The sequence below is a fragment of the Chiloscyllium plagiosum genome, chromosome 21 (assembly GCF_004010195.1).
Source record: "Chiloscyllium plagiosum isolate BGI_BamShark_2017 chromosome 21, ASM401019v2, whole genome shotgun sequence".
Lineage (NCBI taxonomy): Eukaryota > Metazoa > Chordata > Chondrichthyes > Orectolobiformes > Hemiscylliidae > Chiloscyllium > Chiloscyllium plagiosum.
Window position 1 is genome coordinate 8408159 of NC_057730.1, and position 25568 is coordinate 8433726.

General features: G+C 42.8%; 2 protein-coding genes across 2 annotated transcripts in view; both read right to left on the bottom strand.

Annotated features, from left to right (window-relative positions):
• Positions 1-8915, bottom strand: part of LOC122560511 (cytochrome P450 2K6-like) — a 20363-nt gene extending 11448 nt beyond the window's left edge. The window contains exons 1-4 of the mRNA XM_043711179.1: positions 8546-8915; positions 7263-7425; positions 4578-4727; positions 707-867 (exon numbers count right to left, since the gene is read on the bottom strand). Of these exons, the coding sequence (XP_043567114.1) occupies positions 707-867; positions 4578-4727; positions 7263-7425; positions 8546-8746 (675 nt within the window). The 5' untranslated portion in view covers positions 8747-8915. The remainder of the gene's footprint in view (positions 1-706; positions 868-4577; positions 4728-7262; positions 7426-8545) is intronic.
• A 4582-nt stretch (positions 8916-13497) lies between these two features.
• The window catches only part of LOC122560424 (cytochrome P450 2K6-like), a 47425-nt gene continuing 35354 nt past the window's right edge, over positions 13498-25568 (bottom strand). The window contains exons 13-18 of the mRNA XM_043711057.1: positions 23688-23848; positions 22602-22775; positions 21617-21758; positions 21273-21460; positions 20469-20610; positions 13498-15217 (exon numbers count right to left, since the gene is read on the bottom strand). Coding sequence (XP_043566992.1) covers positions 15039-15217; positions 20469-20610; positions 21273-21460; positions 21617-21758; positions 22602-22775; positions 23688-23848 — 986 coding nt within the window. The 3' untranslated portion in view covers positions 13498-15038. The remainder of the gene's footprint in view (positions 15218-20468; positions 20611-21272; positions 21461-21616; positions 21759-22601; positions 22776-23687; positions 23849-25568) is intronic.

The window sequence follows — 25568 nt, forward strand, 5'->3', positions numbered from 1 at the left end:
TTAAATCCTCCCAAGCAGTTCTAGCAAATTTGAATTGGATAAATACTTAAAAAAAATCAGATTGCTGAGTCATGGGATGAGAAAGGGACTTGGACCAATTATGTGATTCTTTCAAAAGAGTTGGAGAAGGAATACTGGACCAAATAATCACCTTCTGTGTTGGACAGGCTGCTGTTTCAGTTTCAATGAATAAGAGGTATCTTCCAGAGATTCAAGATTTTGAGGCAGCTTGATGGGTATTGAGAGGATATTTTCACTTGTCAAAGTATTTAAAACAGAGACTATAAATTTGAAAGTAAGAAATTGTTTGAAAAACGCAGAGATGGGGACAGATTTGTTCTCTCAAAGTGTCATTAACCATTGGAATCTACTCCCCAGACCAGCATATATTGAATCTGTTCAAAGTGGAATTGATGGGTATAGTTTCATGAGCAGGTTTACAGTCACAGGAGGCTGTAACCCTTTGTAGATGACACTGGCACACACCTGCCCATCGCCAAACCAGCCCACCCTGTTATGTGTAGGAGGGGCAGGCCTAGTGCAGCCTGCCTATCCTCACACCAATTAAGGCCCTTAATTGGGCAATTAATGACCAGATATATTGCACCACAAATACACTGAGGCTCCACGTACAGACCCCTTCCATTTACTGCAAGTTGCAAATGATCTCTTCAAGAATATAATTCAAATGAAAGATGAAACTTACGTGGACCACAGGTGAACCAGCAAGTTGAATGTTCTCATTCACTCTCTTTACTAAACTGACAAACTTTTCATCCTCATAATCAAATCTGTCACCAAAAACTATAGAACAAATTATATTGGCCACAGCAGAGTTCAGTTGAATAGTTGGATTGAATGGTTGACCTGCAAAAGAAATTTTAAAACATGACACCCAATCGAGTATTGACCATTTATGGAGTGATTGTAATGAGGTTAACCAGGTGGACCTCAGAATAGGAGCTCCCTGACTGGGCTGTTAACTAGGTCCAATCAGGGAGTCCTGGTTGGCAGATGTAAGCAGGAGTGTTGCCGACTGCCTGCCCCTCTTCCGCGGTTACGTTAGGGCCCGGGTGTCCTTGGAGAAGGAGCATGCGGTGTCGACCAACACCCTGGAGTTGTTCAGGGAAAGGTGGGCACCGCACGGAGTGGAGTGCATCATTTCTCCCTCCAGCTCCATTTGATTTAATCCCTACCCTCCTCTTCACTGTTTTGATCACACAGCACTGCCCTTTGATGTGAAGGGCAGTGTTTGTCACTGGCTACCCGGGTGTTTTCCTATCTCCCTGGTGGTGGAATTTGAATAAAGATTCGTGCACTTTGTGTAAAAAGAAAAAAATAATAAAAATAAACAGGAGCGGACCACTCGGGTGTTTTCCTATCTTCCTGGTGGTGGAATTTGAATAAAGATTTGTGCACTTTGTGTCTTTCACTGTGTCTCACACCTGCACACACACAGCATGGGTGCTGGGGAAAAAATAAGCACTACCGCACTTAGGTGGTAGTGTGGGAGTTAAATTTAAAAAAAAATAGAGAAAAAAAGATGAAAAAAAATAGAAACAAGAGTGTTAAAGGTACTGTTCGTTCTGAGAGCTGGCTCTTGATGGAGCTAGATCTGTGTGTAAAAAAAAAGTAAACAGGAGTGTGCTGTGGAATCCCATCCAATTCTATTTTGATTTAATCCTTGCCCTCCCATTCACTGTTTGATCACACAGCATAGCCCTTTGATGTCAAAGGCACTGCTTGTCACTGACCACTTGGATGTAATGAGGTTAGCCAGGTGGACCTCATAGAATATAAGTTCCCTGCCGGGGCTGTTAACTAGGTCCAAACAGGGAGTCCTGGTTGGCAGAAATAAACAGGTCCAGGCAGTGGGCCATGGAGGGGGTTGTTAGGGTCACTGCCTGCCCCTCTTCCGCGGTTATGTCAGAGCCTGGGTATCTCTGGAGAAGGAGCACCCGGTGTCCACCGACATCCTGGAGTTGTTCAGGGAGAGGTGGACACCACAGGGAGTGGAGTGTATTATTTCCCAGTTGAATTCTATTTTGATTTAATCCTTTCCCTCTCCTTCACTGTTTGATCACACAGCATTGCGCTTTAATGTGAAGGACACTGCTTGTCACTGGCCACTCAGGTGGTGGAAATTGAATAAAGTTTTGTGCACTTTGTGTCTTTCACCTGCATGCACACAACATGGGTGCTTGGGGAAAAATAAGCACTATCGCATTTAGGAGCTAGTGTAGGGGTTAATAAAAAATTTTTTAAAACAGGAATGTTTCCCAGTGGAAGGCTCTCTACGCAGGAGACCTCCCCCTTTCTCTCAGGGATCTGGGGTGGAGGGTGCTGCACGCAGTGGTCCCCTGCAGCCGCAGATTGCGGTGGTTCATGGACTCCCAGCCCCACTGCTTGTTCTGTGGTGCTGTGGAGTCCATGGACCATATACATATGGGGTGTGGATGCTTGCACTCCCTTTTTGATTTCCTCAAAAACCTCCTTCTCTGTTATTGGTTGCACTTCAGTCCCACGCTCCTGATCTTCGGACACCCGTTGCAGAGGGGGGAGGGCAGATCTGAAGACCTCCTTGTGGGTCTGCTCCTGGGCCTGGCCAAACTGGCCATAAACAGGTCCAGGCAGCGGGCCGTGGAGGGGGTCATTAGGGCAGACTGCCTGCCCCTCTTCCGCGGTTACGTTAGAGCTCTGGTGTCTCTGGAGAAGGAGCACGCGGTCTCCATCAACACCCTTGAGTTGTTCAGGGAGAGGTGGGCACCGCAGTGTATTATTTCCCCCTCCAACTCTATTTTGATTTAGTCCCTGCCCTCCCCTTCATTGTTTGGTCACACAGCATTGCCCTTTGATGTGAAGGGCACTGCTTGTCACTGGCCACTCGGGTGTTTCCTTTCTTCCTGGTGGTGGAAAGTGAATAAAGATTTGTGCACCTGGTGTCTTTCACTGTGTCTCACACCTGCACACACACAACATGGGTGCTGGGGGAAAAATATAAGCACTACCATAATTAGGCAGTAGAGCGGGTGTTTAAAAAAAATTAACAGAAGTGTCAGAGGTTCTGTTCATGCAAGAAAAAACCCAAAAATAAATAAACAAGAGTGTTTTAGGGCCAGAGAGTTGATGACCGGCCTGGAGGAAAGCAGGCCAGGAGGAGCCTGTCAGTATATGGGGCAGGCAGAGCCAGGCAACTGATAGTGTCCTCTCAGGAATCTACGATAGGGCAGACTGGTCAGTAAGCAGGGAGATTGAGTCAGGCGACCAATGGCAGGCCGTAGGAAAGCCAACCGGAGGAGGACCAGTTAGTACACAGGGAGGCTGGGAGCCGGACAGTCATTGGCCGGTTTGTAGGAATGCTGGCCAGGAGAAAGGAGCAGTCAGTAACGGGACAGCCAGGTGCTGGAAGGCCAACAGCAGGAAAGCAGGTCAGGGGGAGGTTTGGTTAGTACGTGGGGCGACTGGGTGGCGATGTCCATCCCAGAGGAAAGTGGGCTGGGGAGGGTCAGTCAGTACACAGTGCGGCCGGTGACCAGAAAGCCAACAACCAGCTCATAGGAAAGCGGCCCGGGTATTCCGGTTAGTACTTGGGGAGATTGGGAGCTGAGTGGTCGATGACCAGCCTGGAGGAAAGTGGGCCTGGGGAGGGTCAGTCAGTACTCAGGGTGGCCAGAGACTGGAAGGCTGACTCTGTTCTGCAGGAAGGCTAGCCAAGCACAGTCTGATCAGTATATGGTATGGACACGTGTCAGGTGTCTTTTTTATAGCTATATTGGATCTGCTTTCTATGCATTGTTTCTGATTTGATTGCACTGTCTTGCCTGTGTTTGTTACTGTTATCTTTGTGATGAACGGAAGTGGGATTTGAGGTTTGTCCTCATCTCCCTGAAAACTGGTTGAACAGTGGGGTTTGCTTTACTACTCTTTCCCCTGTATATTGTGTCTTTTTTTGTGAACTTCTGCTTTCTGTTTATTGTTCACTGTATTTTGTTCAGTTTAATAAAATATATATTAAAAAAAACAAGAGTGTCAGAGATTCTGTCAGTTCTGGGAGGAAGCAGCACAATAGTTAAGGACTATGCATGTGAAAATAAAGGGTGAATTTGTGATGGGATACCAATTTCTATGGTGGTATTTCAATTTACAAAAAATCACAATTACATTACTCTTCAGGTAAGACCCTGAAGCTTGTTCCCTTGCCTATAAAAAGATAGATAGATAGGAGATAGCTGACACTCTCACCAGAATTTTTAAGACTCCTTCAATGTCCAATTTGAGCTAGGGAATTGCAGAACAGATCATGAATTGAGGGATGGATGAACTGGAAATCTATGAACTTGTTCTTCTATTCAATCAGATGTGATCTGTTTGAATACACATCGGGGGAGCTTACCGCAATAATTGCAATTAGTTTTGGATTATTCTTACATAGAGTTAGCAGAAACACAATAGCTTGAATGGTCCCTTTCTGTGATATAGATTTCTGTGATTCTTTAATGTATATTGGCATTCAAAAATAATTCAAACAGAAAAAAGGAACTACGGTAATTCTGTTCATTTACCTCACACAAACTCACCTTGATAAGCATCAATCATTTTTACCAGAAAATCTGACTCCTCAATTATTTTGTCTTCAATGGTTTTCTTTCCCATTCCAAAATCTCGTAATGTGGTGAGGGCAAATCTTCGCATTTGTTTCCATGACTCCCCGTGACCAAAAATAATACCTTAAATTAAGTCCATCAAAAAGAAGCAAACATTGTGACTCTTGTAATCTTCACTTAAACTAACAACATTCCTCATAGAATCAAGGGCCTGACTAATGAGAGAAATAGAACACAATGAAGTGAGAAAGGTTTACATTTTTGTTGTGAAATATTACTATGCAGAACATTTCTAGAGATAACATCCTGGCATCCCAAATGCTTCAGTCGCTGAGTTACTTTTCAGGTGTACTCACTGTTAGAATATAGTAAATGCACTAACCAATTTACACACTATGAGCTTCCACAAACTATTAATTTTGGAGATATTGATGGAGGGACGAATAGGATTGTGGCAACATAGGAAAAGGAGTAAGCCATTACACCCTTCAAGGCTATGTCACGATCCTGGGTGACCTGTGACCAAACTCCATTGCTTAATAAATCACCTACCTCAGATTCAAAATTAACAACTGATCCAGCGTCCACTGTCATTTGTGGAAGAGAGTCCCAAACAACTGCAATCCTCTTGGTGTACAAGTGCTTCCTACCATTTTGCCTGCTTGGTCTGGCCCTGCTTCTCAGACTCTGCTGCCCCTCGTTCTAGAATCCCCAACCAATGAAAATAGTTTTTCTGTATCTACTGTTTTTCTGTTTATAGCCTGTTTATAATTTTCCTGTTACTATCACAAATACTTCAATCAGATCATGCTTTAAGAGTAAATCAGCACAATTTGTATAATCTTTCCTCATAAATTCACGTAATAACTAGGACATCAGGAAAAACGTTCTCTGCTCTACTTTCAATGATATTATGAGGCATTTTATTCCCACTGGAGAGAGAAGATAGGAATAATTCCAAGAAATGTATCTCTGGCAATCCAATATTCCACCACTACCTCTGAATATTAACCTGGATTATATGTTCAAGTCTCTGATATGGAACCTGAACCCACACTATCTGAGTCAGAGATAAGAATGCAACTGCCTGTGACATCGCTGAGCGTAGATTGTATGCCAATGCAGTGGGCTCCCTCCACTACTTCAAGCTGTCTTACACTCAACATGGGATTGATGAATTAACAATTGAACAGGAGAATGTTTCATTTCACAGCACCATTATGTGTTTAAATGCTTTTAAAAGCATTTTTGTTTGAAAAGTCAAAAAACTGCCAAACAAAAATATCTGCAATTAACAGATCAAGTTAATGTTCCTCAGTTGATAAATAATTTGAAGAGCAGTGTTAGAAGCCTCAGAATTATTATCAGAGATATTAAGATTATATAATTAAGCATTAGATTGTCTACAAGTAGAGGTCTGTGTTGAATATACAGCACAGAAACACGTTATTTGAACCAAATGGTCTGTCAGCATTTGTGCTCTATACAAACCTCCTCTTACCCATGCCGACCAGATATTCTAACCTAATCTAGTCCCATCTACCAGCACTTGGCCCATATCCATCTAAACACTTCCTATTCATGCACCCAACCAGATGCCTTTTAAATGTTGTAATTATACCAGCCTCCACCACTTCCTCTGGCAGCTCAATTCCATACACGCACCACATTCTTTGTGAAAAAGTTGCCCCTTTGTCCCTTTCATATCTTTGTCCTCTCACCCGAAACCTATGCCCTCCAGTTGTGGACTCCCCCACCCCAGGTAAAAGAGTTTGTCTATATACTTTATCCATGCCCCTCATGATTTTATAAACCTCTATAAGGTCACCCCTCAGCCTTTGATGCTAGATCAACTATTAATTTAAGATTAGAGATCAATCAGCTTCTGTTAACCAAAGATATTCAGAAACTTGAGGTAAAAATGAACTATTTCACAGATGAGCTAAGGTTTTTTTTAGATTAGATTACATTACAGTGTGGAAACAGGCCCTTCGGCCCAACAAGTCCACACCGACCCGCCGAAGCGAAACCCACCCATACATTTACCCCTTACCTAACACTACGGGCAATTTAGCATGGCCAATTCACCTGACCCTGCACATCTTTTGGACTGTGGGAGGAAACCGGAGCACCCGGAGGAAACCCACGCAGACACGGGGAGAACGTGCAAACTCCACACAGTCAGTCGCCTGAGGCGGGAATTGAACCCGGGTCTCGGGCGCTGTGAGGCAGCAGTGCTAACCACTGTGCCACTGTGCCGCCACAGGTCTCACTCAGTGTCAGAACAATTTATGTTCCCAACCCTCCAGTATAACCACATGTATTGCTGAACATATTATCAATGTCATTTTGAAAATCAAGGAAAACAGGGTGCTGAATGAAGTTACTAAACAGCCCCACACTAACATCACCAATTATCACATAATGCTTATGACTATTGGATATTGTGCAATTAAATATAACCATGTTTTAGAAATTGCAAGGAATTAGTTACTATCAGATACATTGTTTTTTTTATCTTTCTAAGTTCTTAAAAACATAATACTTTAAGAAATACTAACCTTTGTCAAACACTGAAAAATATTCATTATCTGAACAGGGACAGAATACAGTCTGATTTTAACTGATAGGTTTTACAACAGTGAAGATGCAAATTACCGTGTCCTTTTGAAACTGCTTCAAATATTGGGATGTGTGCTCTCTCTCCAAATTCATCTGCATTGTTGACAAGAGCATCCCTCACTGCTTCATAACCGGTCAGCACCACTGCAGTTGTGGGTCCCAGCTTGATGCTAAATACCTCGCCATATTTCTCAGATACCTTCAAGAAAAGGTTTACATGACAAATTATTACCAGTTTTTCCGTGACACATACATTTGTTCATTACACCAGTGACCTTTCAGACTGTTCCATGAACCAAACATCAATCTCTCATTCAGCAGCACTCACCAGCTCTCAGGATCTACACCGGACATTCACCTCAGCTCCAGCTCACCCTCAGACAACTTTCAAAGGCATCAGCTTCAAATCCATTTCACACATCCTCAACATGTCTTTAGCTTTATGCAGCTCTGTCAGTACATCACTCAAATACAATGTAACACTCTCACTAATATCCTGTTCACTCTCTCTACTATACCATCTCAAGGTATAATGATACAGCTAGACTCAATCATCATGAGATTGGCCCGTACAGAAGCCAAAACTCTGATTACATCAGCCATGTGCTCCTGATGTTGGTTTCAGAAACTACTTGTACCTCTGTGATGGAATGGAAGGTTAGAGTCTGAATCCCAATAAATCCGTTACCTTGTGGTTTAACACATGAAGAATTAAGTGTGTGAGGGCCCAAATATAAAGGGTAAGGATCAGGATGTTACAGTCCAGCGTATGATCTGGCTTCAATGCTGGAAGACATTTACTGGTCTAAAGGCAGTGAATGTTTCTTCAGTTAATATCTCCTATTCACCACACCAGTGACCTTTCAGACTGTTCAATGGGCCACACACCCAGGCTGCACACCACTTTCCTGGGGATGGAAAATGTCATGCTGACTGGTACCTGAGAGAATTCTGCACCTGGTGGACACTGGAGAGGCGGAAGAATATGGCCTCCCCTCCCCCCGGCCCCCACCCACAGGATGTTTTTATTAGAAATTCTTTCTTTCTTCATCTTTTCATCCCTGACTAACATTAAACACTCAGACACTCCCTCTGATGTCGATGGTCAGGTTACAGGGGACGAATACACTCAATTACCTGGCAAACATGGTGTCAATTTCGGGGTAATATCAGCTGGATTCTGGTTGGTTTGCATTGGTGACAATAACTCACTGAGATCACCCCTTCAGAGCAGAAATTCACATCCCCAAGCGCTGAACACAAATGGGAAAGAGCAAACCAGGCTTCTGATTCACTGTCCGAGTCTAACTCGCTCTTACCTTCATCAATGATTTGTTCAGCTTCTTCAGATCCAACATGTGCAGGTTCCCGATCACTGGGAGAGAAGGGGGTCCCGGGGGGAAGTTGATGACCCCGGGATTTTTCAAGCCGCTGTTGAAATACAGCAGGAGGATAATGGTCAGAGCCCCCAGCAACACCAGGGTGATGGCATCCACAGGGAAAATACTTACAATCGACATCCCGGGATCGAAACTGGCAACAGGAGGGGCCGCAGTTTATATTCGAGCTCAGCTCCTGCACTGAAAAGCTGCAAAAAGATTCAAAAGGGAAATCTCTCACTGATCGATGTGGTTTTAAACTCTCGGATTATCTGAACTTTCCCTTGTCGAAGCCCTGTTATGTAATGAACTACAGTGGGTGGCAATGACCTTCAAAACCAATTGGAAGGCAGGAAAGAAAACTCTGTCCCTCCCAAAAATCTAATACCGTAATTGCAGTCACTAAAATTCCCCCTCACCTCTCACCTAGTGACACCCGTGAGCGATGCTGATATTACTGAATCTGTTGGGAAAATGAGGCAAAGTCAGCAATAAGGAAATTTACAATGCAGAGAGAAACTAAAGTCCCATTCTCCAAACATGGTGTGAACAGCAAGACAACTCTCGCTCGTCAGAAACAAGAGGTTTGTTAATATCGACTTTCACGCTTTTTAAACCAAAACAAAATCCCCCTGTGGGACGTGGGTGCTGCTGGCTGACCAGCATTGATTACCCCTTCCCATTTGCCCTTGAGAAGGTGGTAGTGAGCTGCCTTTTGGAACCACTGTAGTCCAGGTGTTGCAGATAGGCCCACAATGCCCTGAGGGAGGGTTTTGACCCAGCCTCAGTGAAGGAACAGCAATGTATTTCCAAGTGAGTGGCTTGGAAGGAACTTGCAGGTGGTGGTGTTCGCATGTACTTGCTGCCCTTATCTTTTGGAACGGAACTGACAGTGGTTTTGGAAGGTTGAGGATCTTTGGTAAATTTCGGCAATGCCTCGGGAGACTGTGCACACTACTGCTACTGAGTATTGGTGTTAGAGAGACTGGGTGATTGTGGATGTGATGCCAATCAAGCCGACTGTGTTTTCTCGGGTTGTATTAAGCTTCTTGAGTGTTGTTGGAGCATCCAGACAAGTGGGGAGTATTCCAACACATTCCTAACTTGTGCGTTATGGATGGTGGACGGGCTTTGGGAGTCAGCAGGTAAGTTACTTCTAGTAGTATTCCCAGCCTCTGACCTGCTGTTGTAGCCACTGTACTTATGTGGCAAGTTCAGTTGAATTCCTGATCAATGGTACCCCACAGAATGTTAATGATAACACCATTCTCTCATTGGAGATAGTCATTGCCTGGCATTTGTGTGGAACAAATATTACTTACCACTTGTCAGCACAAGCCTGGATATTATCCAGATCTTCTTGTATTTGAACATGGGCTGCTTCACTACCTGAGGAGTTTCAAATGGTGCTGAAAATTATGCAATCAACAGAGAACACAGATTCTCTACAGTGTGGAAGCAGGCCATTTGGCCCATAAAGTCTAAACCAACAAACCAAAGAGCATCCCACCCAGACCAATTCCCTACCTTATTACCCTGCATTCCCCATGACTAATCCACCTAACCTACAAATCCCTGGACACGATGGGCAATTCAGCATGGTCAATCCACCTAACCTGCATACCTTTGGGCTGCAGGAGGAAACCAGAGCATCTGGAGCAAACCCATGCAGTCATGGGGAGAATGTGCAAACTCCACACAGACAGTTGCTTGAGGGTGGAATCAAACCAGGGTGCGTGGTGCAGTGAGATAGCAGTACTAACCACTGAGCCACCGTGACACTCCTAATCATTGACAAATATTCCCACCCTTGACTTTATGACGGAGGGGCGGTCATTGAAGATGAGTTGCCATGGGACACTATCTTGAGGAACTCCTGCAGAAACATTCTGGAGCTGAGGTGACTGAACTCCAATAACCACAACCACCCTCATTTCTGCCAGATTTGATGCCAACCAGTGAAGAGTTTGCCTCTGATACCCAATGATTCTATTTTTGCTCGGGCTCCTTGATGTCACACTCATTGAAATCTGGCCTTGATGTCACGGACTGTCACTCTCACCTCACCTCTGGAATTCAGCTCTTTTGGCCATGTTTGGACCAAGACTGTAATGAGGTCTGGAGCTGAGTGGCCCTGATGGAACCCGAACTGGGCGTCACTGAGCAGATTATTGCTGAGCTGGTGCTGCTTGATGACAAGCTGATGAGACCTTCCATCACTTTACTGATAATCGACAGTGGACTGATGGAGTGGTAATTAGCCAAGTTGGATTTGTTCTGCTCAGGACATAACTCGGCAATTTATCACATTGTCGGGTCGATGCCAACATTGTAACAGTTATGGAACAGTTATTCTGGAATCGTAGAGGAATACAGCAAGGAAACATGCCCTTCAACCCAACTTACCCATTCCACTCAGTTTCATAATGTAAACAAGTCCCATTTGCCTGTTTTTGCTCCCTATCCCTCCATAAATCTCCCATCCATGTACCTGTCTAATTGTTTCTTAAATGATGAAATTGTACTCACTTCCAGAACTACTCTGGCAGGCTGTTCTATACATTCACCATCATCTGTGTGAAAGAATTGCCTCTCTGGACCCTTTTGTATCTCTCCCCTCTTACCTTAAACCTTGCTCTCTACCCTAGATTCTCCCACAATGGGTAAAAGCTGATGGCTATCGAACTTATCTACAGCTGAAACATAACAACACAGCTCATATACTCAGCGCTTTCACTGATGACAGCAAGCATACTGAACGCCTTCTTCACCAACCTGTCTATGTGTGATTCCATTTTCAAGGATTCCCTTGATCTCTTTGCTCTCTAACACTCCGTTAGAACACAGGGTTCGAGAATTGACTGTCTAAGTCCTGCCTTGGTTTACCTTACTAAAATACAACACCTTGTACTTAACTACATTAAACACCATTCGCCATTCGTCAGCCCACTGGCCGAGTTAAGCAAGATTCTCACTGCATTCCCAGATAACTGACTTCACTGTCTACTATACCATCAATTTTGGTGTTTATCCACAAACATACTAACCATATCTTCTAAACTCTCATCCAAATCATTTATATTGATGGGAGTCAGAAACATGGTGACATGACAATCACTTGGGAAACAGTATTGAACAAACTGAAACTCTGAGCTAACAAGTCCCTGTCCCTTGGTAGGCTTAACTTTAAGGTCTTAAAAGACGTGGCTAATGTGGTAGCAGGTGCATTGGTGTTCATTTTCCAAAGTTCCCTAGATTCTGGAAAGGTTCCATTAGATTGGAAAGGAGTAAATAAAACTCTTAAATTCAGGAAGGGAGGAAACAAGAAACTACAGGCTGGTTAGCTTGAGGTCTGCCCTTCAGGCAATGTCAGAATTCGAGCACAGAGGAGGTTATACCTGAGCGTGAAGGAAACACAAAGGTTACAAGGGTCAACATGGATTAGTGAAAGGGAAATCATGCTTAACCAATTTATTGAAGTTCCTTGAAGGAGCATCATGTAATGTGGATAAGTTGGAGCCTGGAGACATGAATTTCCAGAAGATGTTTGACAGGAAGCCACATAAAGGGTTATTGTGCAGAGTAGGAGCTCATGATGCAGGAGGTAACAGAGGATGTGTATGACCAGAGGATGGGCTGGCTGACAGCATAGAGTTTCTTTTTTGTCTAGCAGGATGTGATGAATGGAGACTGACAGAATACTCTGATGGACCTCTGTTTTTTACAATTTATATCAATGATTTATATAATAGAAACAAAGACATGTTAGCTAAATTTGCAGATGACAGAAAGACAGCTAAGAACTTAAATTCTGAAAATGTCACAGGGAGCTTGCTAATTGGAAACTACAGTCAGATATAAATAGGTTGAGTGAGTAGCCAAAAGATCTGGCAGAAAGAGTACAATATGACAAAATGTGAAGGCATCTTAAACCTCAATCTATCTCTGACAGCATCACTTGTCTCTGAAATAGCAGGATTCTGCTGATGCCCTTAAAATTGCTATGAATTCCTTGTTGCAGGTTTCTTCCTGTTTTAGATTTCAAGAAGGACTAGGGAGCCGTAGTGTTTGAAACTACAAGAGATTTTATTAAGCAGATGTTCACTCTACCAGACAGCAAACAAGTCTGTATTGTATTCCTCCAAACTGGCTGGTAACATCATTATCATATCGTGTAAATCAGACTCTTAAAGTAACAGTCCAATGTACTGAAACAGATACACATCAAGGACATTTTACTAGAACTGTCCGGGGCACTGGTTTGACCACACATGGAATATTCTGGTTTGAACTCTTGCTGAGGGAGAGATTCACTTACATCGGAAGCAGTTCAGTGAAGGCTCACTAGGCTGGTTCCTGAAAATGAAGGGATTGTCTTATTCAGAATGTTTGAATCTGAGGTCTCGATGGCACAACTTAATGAGTGAGGAAGAGATGTTCATAATGTGGCCAAATAGTTTGAGCTTCAACCTGCAAATCGTTCCAAATTGTGGACAGTTGGTCTCCCACTCTGAGAGATTTCTGGTCAAATATGTTGAGGAAAATCGTTCAATCTTCTACCACCACTGTCCTTCGCTACAGTCTGCAAAATGGGGGTGAAGGGCCACGGTGCCACTCTAACCCCTACTGCTAGAGTGACACCTCAACCTCAAAAAAACCTTATTTAAAATAGATCTCCAGCCAATGTTTCAGGGTAGACCTGACCTACAATGCAGCATTTCCAGCTTCTCAGCATTTGCTAATTTTTAAAACCAACCAACTCCTGTGATCAAATGAAACTAAACAATAGATTTCAATGTTAACACCTGAACTTACTAAAAGGAGACAGTGAATACAAGGATAAAATTGACATTCAAGGCTTGGATGATAAAGAAAGTAACTGATACACAATAAACATTGCAACATCTAATTTATTAAGAGCACAGCAACAACAGTTCATCAATTAATGAACCATATTTTGGGACAACAAAGTTATTTTGCATGGAAAAGATTTGATAGTTTACAAAATCATGAAATATTTAATAACAGATAAAGAACATTTGCTTCCAATGGCATCAGGATCATCAATTTAATTAACAAAATGTCCAAGGATTTCTGAGAAAAAAATTACACAGCGAGTTATTAAGAGTTGGATTTTGCTGCCTTAGTCAGAACCTCCAAAAGTATAAATATCCAATTGGGATAAATTCCCCGGGCTAATCGTGGAAAGAGTATGGATAGCTGCATCAAAGAGTCAGCAATAAACACAATAAGCCTCCTTCCATACATTATTATTATGATTTAAATGTGTCCCAAAGACAAAACTGAAAAGCAGACTAAAATATATATAATTGTAGAAAATAGAACAGTACAGCATGGAACACACTCTTCAGCCCACAGTGTTGTATCGTATATGACACCAAGTTAAACTAATCCCTTCTGCTGCCAATGGTCCATAACCCTAGAGGGATATATTTATTCATGTGCTTATCTATAAACCTTTTAAACACTCCTATTGTATCTGCCTTCAGGACTACCCCCAGCAGTATGTTCCAGGCACCTACCTCTCTCTGTGTTAATACCTTGCCCCTCTTACCTGAGCTATAAGCCATTTCAAAACTCGCTGTGATGTTTTTTGAGAAGTTAGTATTTATGTAAAGAAAAGATAATGGGAGAATAAAAGGCTGACAGTAAAGAATGATCAAACTTTGCAAGAAAGAGGCTGTTCAATAATTGGTTGGCCCGGACACAGGATGGTCAACTGATGGAAGTGACATAGGCAGCGCTGGAGGTTAGGGCACGCAGAGGCTAGAGGTCAAATAATTAAATCTCCACAAATATGTCTAGAGTTGATAACCTTCATGTTTACTTACAGGGTAAGTTATTGACTGTACAAATGTCTGTTCACCATTATACATTAAACAAATAGGCATTAGCGAGTTTTGAGAAGATTTGTAGCTCAAGTTGGGGTTTAGAATGTTGGTTTGTTCACTGAGCTGGAAGGTTCATTTCCAGATGTTTCATTACCCCACTAGGTAACATCTTCAGTGGGCCTTTGGCGAAACAATACTGAAAAATTCCTACTTTATATTTATATGTTTGGGTTTCTTTGGGTTGATGGTGTCATTTCCTGTGGTGATGTTATTTCCTGTGGTGATGTCGCTTCCTGTTTCTTATCTCAGGGGGTGGTGCTATCAACAAACACATCAAGTTAGACCCCATTTATCACCCCCTGAGAAAAGGAACAGGAAGTCACTGATCCTTCTAACTCCTTTGTGTTTTGTGACAGAGCTAGCTTGTACAGTGAATGTCACATCATAAAAGTAAATATAATGATGATGACTCAGCCCAATTTGACAGGCACTGTGTGAAGAAACAAGGGAACGCTTTTATTCAGATGATTAAATGTTTGTGCAAACGAAAATCACATTAAATCATGAATGAGGTGGCTACATCAGCGACGCACAGCGCACACAGTTTGGTACTTTGGGAACGCAGTAAAACCCACTCCAGACTCGAGTTCCAGTTCACTGACATTCGGTGGGACATGAAACTTAAATTTTTGGATCAGAGTAGTAAAGAAGAGGAACAGCTCCATTTTAGCCAGGGTCTCACCAGCACACATCCTTCGACCTGCAAAAACACATTTGCAGAAACAGAAGTGTCAAAGCAGCTCTTCATCACACAATGGTGTTCACAATTTTTTTTATAACAAACAGGATCTTGCTGTTTTATGCTGCCTTTTTGGAACAATATCTCTTAATCACTTAGATGCCAATGTTTTCAGGATTGTGAAATTCATCGATGAGATACGTTGCTGACTGTAGCTTGTTGTTCCAGCACCAGGAATTGCAGGAGCGTCGAGCAGGAGGCTGCTCACAAGGTTACACATTTGGGCAGTTGCTTTACCCGAAACACTACTTGGTAGTGTCTCCCACCCATCCTCCTCCTCTATCCAAAAAAAATAGTTCTGTACATCGGTCGGTAAGGTGGTATTTGTTTTCTTTTGTGTTTCATTTTTTCAGTGGTCTATTTGGGAATTTAGAATAGTGGGAATGGCGGTTAGGGAAATTGAATGTTCCTCCTGCAGTATGTGGCAGGTAAGGGTCACCTCCAGTGTCCCTGCTGACTTCATTTGTGGGAAGTGCACCCAATTCCAGCTCCTCGAGGACCGTGTTAGGGAACTGGAGCTGGATGAACTTCGGATCATTCAGCAGTCCAAGGAGGTTATTGAGAGGAGTTGCAGGGAGGTAGTTACTCCACAGCCACGTGAAGAAGGTGGCTATCCATCAGGGATAGGAAAGGGAACTGGCAGGCAGTGTAGGGATCCCCTGTGGTGGTTCCCTCAACAACAAGTGTATTGTTTTGCTTACCGTTGGGTGGGAGTTGGGGTGGGAACTACCTACTAGGGATAAGCAATGGGGCACAGGTCTCTGGCACAGAGTCTGTCCCTGCTGCTCAGAAGGGAAGGGGGAAAGAGGAGCAGAGCTTTAGTCTCTGGGGCTTCTATAGTTTGGGGGACAGATAGGAGGTTTTGTGGGAACAAGCGAGACTCACTGTTGGTGTTTTGCCTCCCAAGTGCTAGGGTTTGTGATGTCTCTGATCATGTTTTTGGGATCCTTGAGGGGAGAGGGAGCAGCCACAAGTTGTGGTCCACATAGGCACCAACAACACAGGCAAGAAGAAAGATGGGGACCTAAGGCAGAAAGTCAGGGAGCTTGGTTGGATGCTTAGAACTAGAACAGTTTTTATCTCTGGATTGTCACCCATGCCACGTACTACTGAAGCAAGGAACAGGGAGAAAGTGGAGCTGAACATGTGGCTGCAGGGATGGTGCAGGAGGGAGGGTTTTGGATTCTTGGATAATTGGAGCTCTTTCTGGAGATGATGGGACCTCTACAAACAGGATGGTCTTCACCTGAATCAGAGGGGTACCAATATCCTGGATTGGGAGGAATTTGCTAATGCTCTTCAGGGGGGTTTAAACTAATGTAACAGGGTTGTGGGAACCTGAATTGTAGTTCCTGTACACAGGAGGTTGAGGGTAGTGTGGTTTGGGATAGGTTTACAAGGTCATGATGAGGAAGTTAAATGTCACAGAGGGGTCAGTTCCATGCTTTACTTCTCTTCCAGGGCACATTGGGGACTTTAGGGTTACAAATCCTACTACCAAACAAAAAACTTACTGCAACAGCAACTGATAGCCTGTACTCTTTCAATTCACACATGCGAATTTCCCCCATTACATCCAGGTAAGCCTAAGCAAGACCTTTGTCCTTTCCAGACGGACCAATAGCCCTGGCGTCAAAATAATTTTATGAATAAAGTATATTTTTGAAATAAAAAAAACTGTCTCCCTCTCCCATTGTGTTACTTCGACCCCATATTAGCATAGGTATGTGAATCCCCATTCACTTCCGCTCCACATTATCATAGGTATGTGAAGCCTCCAATTACCTCACCTCTATACTAGCATAGGTATGGGAGATCCCCATTTGTAGCAGGCAAAACCTTTCTGCCTTAATTCCTTTCCATTAACACATAATCATGGAAGCTATGATAATCAGTTTCTTTAGTCCATTCACACATTAGTATAGGACATCAACATTCATCAGGTTTTGTAAAATCATAATTACCTACTTTAAATTATATGATGTCAATCATCCATGTGACTGATACATCTTTGCTCCAATTCCTATAAAATATACTATCTCTGGGTGTAAGGCAGAGATTCGGGAAGAAGATTCGCTACAAGTAGGCACTCGGCTACTTTAGTGATGCTTTGAATCTCTCACCGGCTGTCTGATAATAAAGTTACTGCTATTGAACAGAAAACCTGTGTCATCCGGATTTGTGGAACAAAGCAGACATCAACAATGAGAGGACACTGGCAGCCAGGACGTTGGTTTGAAATGTGTGTACTTCAATGCCAGGAGCATCAGGAATAGGGTGGGTGAACTTGCAGCATGGGTTGGTACCTGGGATTTCAATGTTGTGGCCATTTCAGAGACATGGCTAGAGGAGGGACAGGAATGGAGGGTATAGATTCCAGGATTTAGATGTTTCAGTAAGAACAGAGATGATGGTAAAAGAAGGGGTGGTGTGGCATTGTACATCAAGGGTAGTATTACAGCAGCTGAAAGAACACTTGAGGACTCATCCACTGAGGTAGTTTGGGCTGAGGTTAGAAACAGGAAAGGAGAGGTCACACTGGTGGGAGTTTTCTGTAGGCCTCCAAATTGTACCAGGATGTAGAGGAAAGGATAGCAAAGTTGAGTCCCAATAGGAGCGAGAGTAACAGGGTAGTTGTTTTGGGGGACTTTAACTTCCCCAATATTGACTGGTAATACTATGGTTCACGTAGTTTAGATGGGTCAGTTTTTGTTTAATGAGTGCAGCAGGGCCTTCTGATACAGTATGTAGACAGGTCAACAAGAGGCGATGCAACATTGAATTTGGTTCTGAGGAATGAACTCAGCCAGGTGTTAGATTTGGAGGTAGGTGAGCACTTTGGCAATAGTGACCATTATTCAGTGATGTTTACAATAGCAATGGGCAGGGATAGGTACATACTGGAGGAAAGGCAATTATGATACGATTAGGCAAGATTTAGGATGGGGAAGGAAACTGCAGGGGCTGGACACAGTTGAAATGTGGAGCGCATTGAAGGAACAGATACTGCAGGTCCTTGATAAGTATGTACCTATCAGGCAGGGATGTAGTTGTTGAGAGAAGGAGCCATGGTTTACTAAAGAAGTAAAAGCTCTTGTCAAGAGGAAGAGGAAGGCTTATGTGAGGATGAGGCATGAAGGCTCACTTAGGTGGCTTGAGTGTTATAAGTTAGCCAGGAAAGATCTAAAGAGAGTGCTAAGAAGAGCGAGGAGGGAACATGAAAAGTTGTTGGCAGTTAGGATCAAGACCTAACTGTATAAGACCTTCTATACGTATATTAGGAATAAAAGAATGACTAGAGTAAGATTAGAGCCAATCAAGAAAGTAGTGGAATGTTGTGTGTGGAATCTGAAGACATTGGGGAAGCACTTATGAATACTTTTCATCAGTATTCACATTGGAAATTGGCAATGATAGTGAGAATAGAGAGATCCAGGCTCCAGGATTAGATGGGATTGAGGTTGACAAAGAGGAGGTTTTAGCAATTTTGGAAGCTCTGGAAATAGATAAGATCCCTGGGATGGATGGAATTTATCCTCAGATTTTCTGGGAAGCCATGGAGGAGATTGCAGAGACTTTGCCTTCGATCTGTAGGTCATCATTGTCTAAGGAATAGTGCTAGAAGACAGGAGGATAGCAAACTTTGTTCCCTTGTTTAAGAAAGGGAGTCAGGCCAACCCTGGTAATTATAGGCCAGTGAGCCTTACTTCAGTTGTTGGTAAGGTATTGGAAAAAAGTTGTAAGAGATATGATTTATAATCATCTGGAAAGGAATAATTTGGTTAGGAATACTAAACACAGTTTTGTGAAAGGTAGAGCTGAAAATGTGTTGCTGGAAAAGCACAGCAGGTCAGGCAGCATCCAAGGAGCAGGAGAATCGACATTTCGGGCATGAGCCCTTCTTCAGAAATCCTGGAATCTTCAGGGAGGTCTTACGAGAAAAGGCTAGGGGATCTGAGGCTGTTTTCATTGGAGAGAAGAAGGTTGAGAGGTGACTTATCAAGACATATAAGATAATCACAGGTTTAGATAAGGTGGACAGTGAGAGCCTTTTTCCTCAGATGGTGAAGGCTAACACAAGGGGACACAGCTTTAAATTGAGAGGTGGTAGATTTACGACAGATATTAGGGGTAGTTTCTTTACTCAGTGTAGTAGGGGCGTAGAACAGTCTGCCTGCAACAATAGTAGACTCGCCGACGTTAAGAACATTTAAATGGGCATTAGACATACATGTGGATAATAATGGAATGATGTAGGTTAGATTGGTATCGGGTCAGCACAACATTGAAGGCCAAAGAGCCTGTACTGCGCTGTAACATTCTGTGTTGTATGAGTAGCACTTTCATCTTGAAGGCTGGAAGTTGAAGTGCCACACCAGAACCTGAGCCACAAATTTGAGGCTGGTGCTCTCACTGTGGTACTAAACAAGAGCTGCATTGTCATAGGGGCTAGTTTCCAGTGGACATGTTAAATTGCAGTCATGTCTGCCATTGTGTATTGGCCGCAGAGATTCCCAACATTTCAACAGTGATCATAATTCTAGAATAATGATGACAGGCACTTTAAATCGCCCTAATCAAGAAAACGTGTTCATTTCTGGTGTGCCAGCAATTAATCTCACCTTTATGGAGACAAATAAGTTTTTGCAGTCTTAGGAAAAAGACACATTACCCCAGATTCCCATTCCTGATTGCGACTCAATCCTCCAGTTAAAAACTATGTGCACAGATATTGCATCGGACTCTGTTTGGACAGTAGCACACTCAGCAATGTCTTTCTCTCCAAAACAGAATCCTAGAATCACTACAGTGTGTGGGAGCAGGCCATTCAGCCCATCAAGTCCACAGCTCTGAAGAGCATCCCACCCTACTCATCCCCTTACCACTATCCCTGTAATTCTGCATTTCCCATGGCTAACCCATCTAACCTGCACATCCCTGGACACTATGGGCAATTTAGCATGACCAATCGACCTAACCTGCACAGCTTTGGACTGTGGATGGAAACCAAGCACATAGAGGAAACACACACACACACACACACAGGGAGGGTCACTGGCACTGGGAGACAGCAGTGCTAACCACTGAGCTATTGTGCCACCCTAAAAGAACTAAAATTCCCTCAATGATGCATCTCCTAGATCTTATTCTCCCCAGCCAGGGACGGATTATTTCACTCACATATCATTCAAAAATTAATAAGAGATGTTACCTGCAGAGAAAGGCATGAAGGCATCTCTCTTCACAAACTTGCCCTCAGCATTCAGAAAGTGAGATGGGTTGAACTCATTTGGTTTCTCCCATTGGGTTTTATCGTACAGCACAGAGGACAGCAATGGGATTACATGGGTTCCCTACAAATATTAAAATATCATTTCTGGATTATGTTTTTATTATTAAAATACAAAGGCACTGTTGAAAATAATTGTACAGTTGCTCATTGATAAATGTATTTGAAATTTAGAAAGAGCATTTACATTCTAATTGTCGTCCCCTGAGCATCCTGATTTGAATTGCTCCAGGTTTGGTGGCTGTGCCTGCAGTGGTCTGGGTCTTAAACTCTGGAATCCCCTATTTCTTTCTCCTCCTTTAACAAGTTCCTTAAAACCTGCCTTTTGACTAAGCTTTTGGCTGCATATCTATATATATATAGTTTTATGGCTTTTGGTGTCAATTATTCTTCAATAACTCTCCAGTAGATATTCTTGGGTTACTTTACTACATTAAGAGGAGCTGTGCAAATAGCAAATTTTGTACTCAGGCCATATCTTTTCAATTTTGTACTCCACTCCTCCTCTTTTCCTCCACTACCTGCACATATTGCAACTTTAATAAAATACCCAAATGCAGTCAGACATTGCCAAATTATTCTAAATAACATGGTGCGTGTAAGTTGATGAGCTTGAATCATTCAGGTACTCATGGTGCACAGTGCACCAGTTTTCAATGTTCCCTTTCTTCCTTCCTATTGTCTGTCTATCAGGCCCTGAATGCAGCCAGCCTTTCCTGAGGTTACCTTTGGAATGAAGTGTCCTCTGAAGTTTACATCCACTGTTGTTTCATGTGTTATGCCCAGTGGTACGATGTCCCCAAACCTCTGGATTTCATGGATCACTGCATCAGTGTACGGCAAATCTTTCCGATCTTCAACTCTTGGATGTCGTTCTGATCCAATAACTCTCATAATTTCCTCATGAACCTTTTCTGCAATCCGAGCACATTTTAAAGTCATTGGAAATACTGCCATGATATTGTTGAACAACATCAAAATCTCAAATCACAATAAACAGAGAATAGGAGACACTGAAAACCATCCAACAAGGTCAGCTCCAGAGTGGAATTAATCAGAGTGCTCCTTACTCTGAATCTCTGGATATTTCATCATCAGAAGCATTCCCCAACGAAGTGTGGTTGAGGTGGTCTCCATCCCTGCAGCAAACAGGTTATTCGTCGAGGTCAGTAAGTTGTCTTCATGAAAGTATGAATTATGGTTCACTGATTCCTGAAAGCAAGATTAACAATGCAATAGCTCAGAATTGAATTGAGACCTGTACTGTAAGTCCTATGATGCATACTTAATCTGACACATTGATTATTGGGTATTGCAGCTCAAAATAGGGGCCAGGAAAACAAGGCTTCTGTATGTTTACTCCAGCATAGTACTGAGGGAGGCCAAACTGTCAGAGGTGCAGTCTTTCAGATAAGATGTTATTCTGAGGTGCTATCTCCTCTCAGGTCAATGTATCACAAAGATATCTATTCCACTGTGCTTTTCAAGACTTTAACATGCCCCAAAGCACCTTAAAGTCAATAACAAGTGCTTTTTGTAGTGCAGCCATTAGTATAATGTAGGAAGTGTATGAGCAATTTTAGCAGGGCAAACTCTCACAAACAGCCATGAGGTTCTGACCAGATTTATTGATCTTGGGCAAATCTACATCAGAAGGTGACGACATTTCCAAACTGCTTCATCAGCTGTAACATGCTTTGGGCCATCCTGGGGTGATGAAAGACATAGTGTAAATGCCAATTCTCTTTCTAAAAAGAACCCTTTACCGAGAATCATATACATTTGCAAAAAAAGGAGTGCTATTCAGCCCATACACCGCCATACACCGTCCCTATACACCGCCCCTGTACTCCGCCCATGTTCACCATCACTGTACTCCGCCCCTGTACACCTCCCCTGTACACCATCCCAGTACACCGCCTCCGTACACCGTCCTTGTACTCCGCCCCTGTACACCATCAGGCCAATGATGAACTGAACCAAGTTGACTTTTTTTTCCTGAAATACATAACTTTGGGAAGGCGGCGAAACTCTGAAAAACAAAGGGGTGTTTACCTTCTGTTGTCTGATCATGAACACATCGATAAAACTCCTCAGGTCATTGTCATCTAGTTTCTGACGATTTTCTTTGAAGAAGCCTTTGAGGAAATTCATAGTCTGTTCTGTATTGGTAAACACTTTATTGTGTCTTCCTGGAAGGAATCTCAGGAGTGGAAATGCATTGTACAGCTACAGAATCAAAATAAGACCATGTTATCAAGGTAGATATTGAAATGAACCAATTACTTGCTCACATCGAAGTAATCGCAATTTCAAAATAAGTGATAGATAAATCTTTTAAACATTATGAATCTTCGATAAATACAGTGGTTTGTGAACATTGAGTAATTATAGCTTTTTGCTATAATTATCATCATACAATGCCTGTAACAGTTGTGTAAACAAATTCAATAACTTTCAAAAGGGAATTGGATAAATATTTCAAAAAAATCAGTTTGCCGAGTTATGGGAATGAGAAAGGGTCTTGGACCATTTGCATAATTCTTTCAAAGATATTGGAGAAGGATCACTGGTCCAAATGATCACATTCCATGTTGGACAGGCCTCTGTTTCAGTTTCAATAAACAAGAGGTCACTTCCAGAGACTCAAGAATTTGAGGTAGCTTGATGGGTAGTTGAGAGGATATTTTCACTTGTCAAAGTATTTAATACTGAGACTATACATTTGAAAGTAAGACACTGTTTGAAAAACACAGAGATGGGGATGGATTTGTTCTCTCAAAGTGTCATTAACTGTTGGAATTGACTCCCCAGACCAGCATATATTGAATCTATTCAAAGTGGAGTTGATGGGTATAGTTTCATGAGCAGGTTTAGAGTCACAGGAGGCTGTAAACCTTTGTGGATGACACTGGCACACACCTGCCCATCCCCAAACCCGCCCACCCTGTTATGTGTAGGAGGGGTAGGCCTAGTACAGCCTGCCTATCTTCACGCCAGTTGAGGCCTTAACTGGGCAATTAATGGCCAATTATATTGCACCACAAATTTAATGAGACTCCACGTACAGACCCCTTCCATTTACTACAAGTTGCAAATGATCTCCTCTGGAATGTAATTCAAATGAAAGATGAAACTTACGTGGACCACAGGTGAACCGACAAGTTGAATGTTCTCATTCACTCTCTTTACTAAACTGACAAACTTTTCATCATCATAATCAAATCTGTCACCAAAAACTATAGAACAAATTATATTGGCCACAGCAGAGTTCAGTTGGATAGTTGGATTAAATGGTTGGCCTGCAAAAGAAATTTTAAACATGACAACCAATCGAGTATTGAAGCTTTATGTAGTGATTGTAATGAGGTTAGCCAGGTGGACCTCAGAATAGGAGCTCCCTGACTGGGCTGTTAACTAGGTCCAATCAGGGAGTCCTGGTTTGCAGATGTAAACAGGAGTGTGCTGTGGAATCCCATCCAATTCTATTTTTATTTAATCCTTGCCCTCCCACTCACTGTTTGATCACACAGCATAGCCCTTTGATGTCAAGGGCACTGCTTGTCACTGACCACTTGGATGTTTCTTTTCTCCCTGGCGATGGAAAGTGAATAAAGATTCGTGAACCTTGTGTCTTTCACCGTGTCTCACACCTGCACACACACACCATGGGTGCGGGGGAATAAATAAGCACTACCGCAGTTAGGCGGTAGTGTGTGGATAATATGAAAAAAAGAAAAATAAATAAACAAGAGTGACACTGCAGGAGAGGAGTGTATTATTTCCCCCTCCAATTCTATTTTGATTTGATCCCTGCCCTCCCTTCACTGTTTGATCACGCAGCATTGCCTTTTGAGAAGGGCACTGCTTGTCACTGGCCACTCGGGTGTTTCCTTTCTTCCTGGTGGTGGGAAATTGTCAAAAAGATGAAAGAAATAAACAGGCGTGTCAGAGACTCTATCCGTTCTGGGAGCTGGCTGTGAGGAAGCTGGACAACAGTCAAGTACTATGCAAGTTTAAATAAAAGGTTCAAAGTTTGGGAGAAGATTTGTAGCTCGGGTGCTCGTCGTTGTGGTTCTGTTCGCCGAGCTGGGAATTTGTGTTGCAGACGTTTCATCCCCTGTCTAACAGCACACAAACCAACAGCCACTCTCAGACAACAACTCACCAGGACGAAGGACCCGATACCCAGCATGAGCAAAACCAATGTAGTGTACAAAATCCCATGCAAGGACTGTACAAAATGCTACATAGGACAAACAGGAAGACAGCTAACGGTCCACATCCATGAACACCAACAATCCACGAAACGACATGATCAGCTATCCTTAGTAGCCACATACTCAGATGACAAGCAACATGAGTTCGACTGGGACAACACGACTATTATAGGACAAGCCAAACAGAGAACAGCCAGGGACTTCCTAGAGGCATGGCACTCATCCACAGATTCAATCAATAAGCACATCGACCTGGACCCAATATACCGACCACTGCAACGGACAGCTGGAACTGACAACCGGAAGCGGCAGGTACAAATCACTACAAATGCCGGAGGAAAGATCACAGAAGCGCTTCACAGGAGGCTCCCAAGCACTGAGGATGTCACCTAGACAGGGGACGAAACGTCTGCAACACAAATTCCCAGCTCGGCGAACAGAACCACAACATTAAATAAAAGGTGAATTGGTGATGGGATACCAATTTCTATGGTGATATTTCACTTTACAAGAAATCACAATTGCATTACTCTTCAGGTAACATCCTGAAGCTTGTTCCCTTGGTTATAGAATGAAGATGGATAGGAGATAGCTGACACTCACCAGAATTTTAAGAAACCTTCAACATCCAAATTGAGCTAGGGAATTGCAGAACAGTTCACAAATTGAGAGATGGATGAACTTGAAATCTATGAACTAGCTGTTTTATTCCATCAGATGTGATTTATATGTCTACACTTGGAGTAGGGGGAGCATACCACAATAATTGCAATTAGTTTTGGATTGCTCTTACATAGAGCTA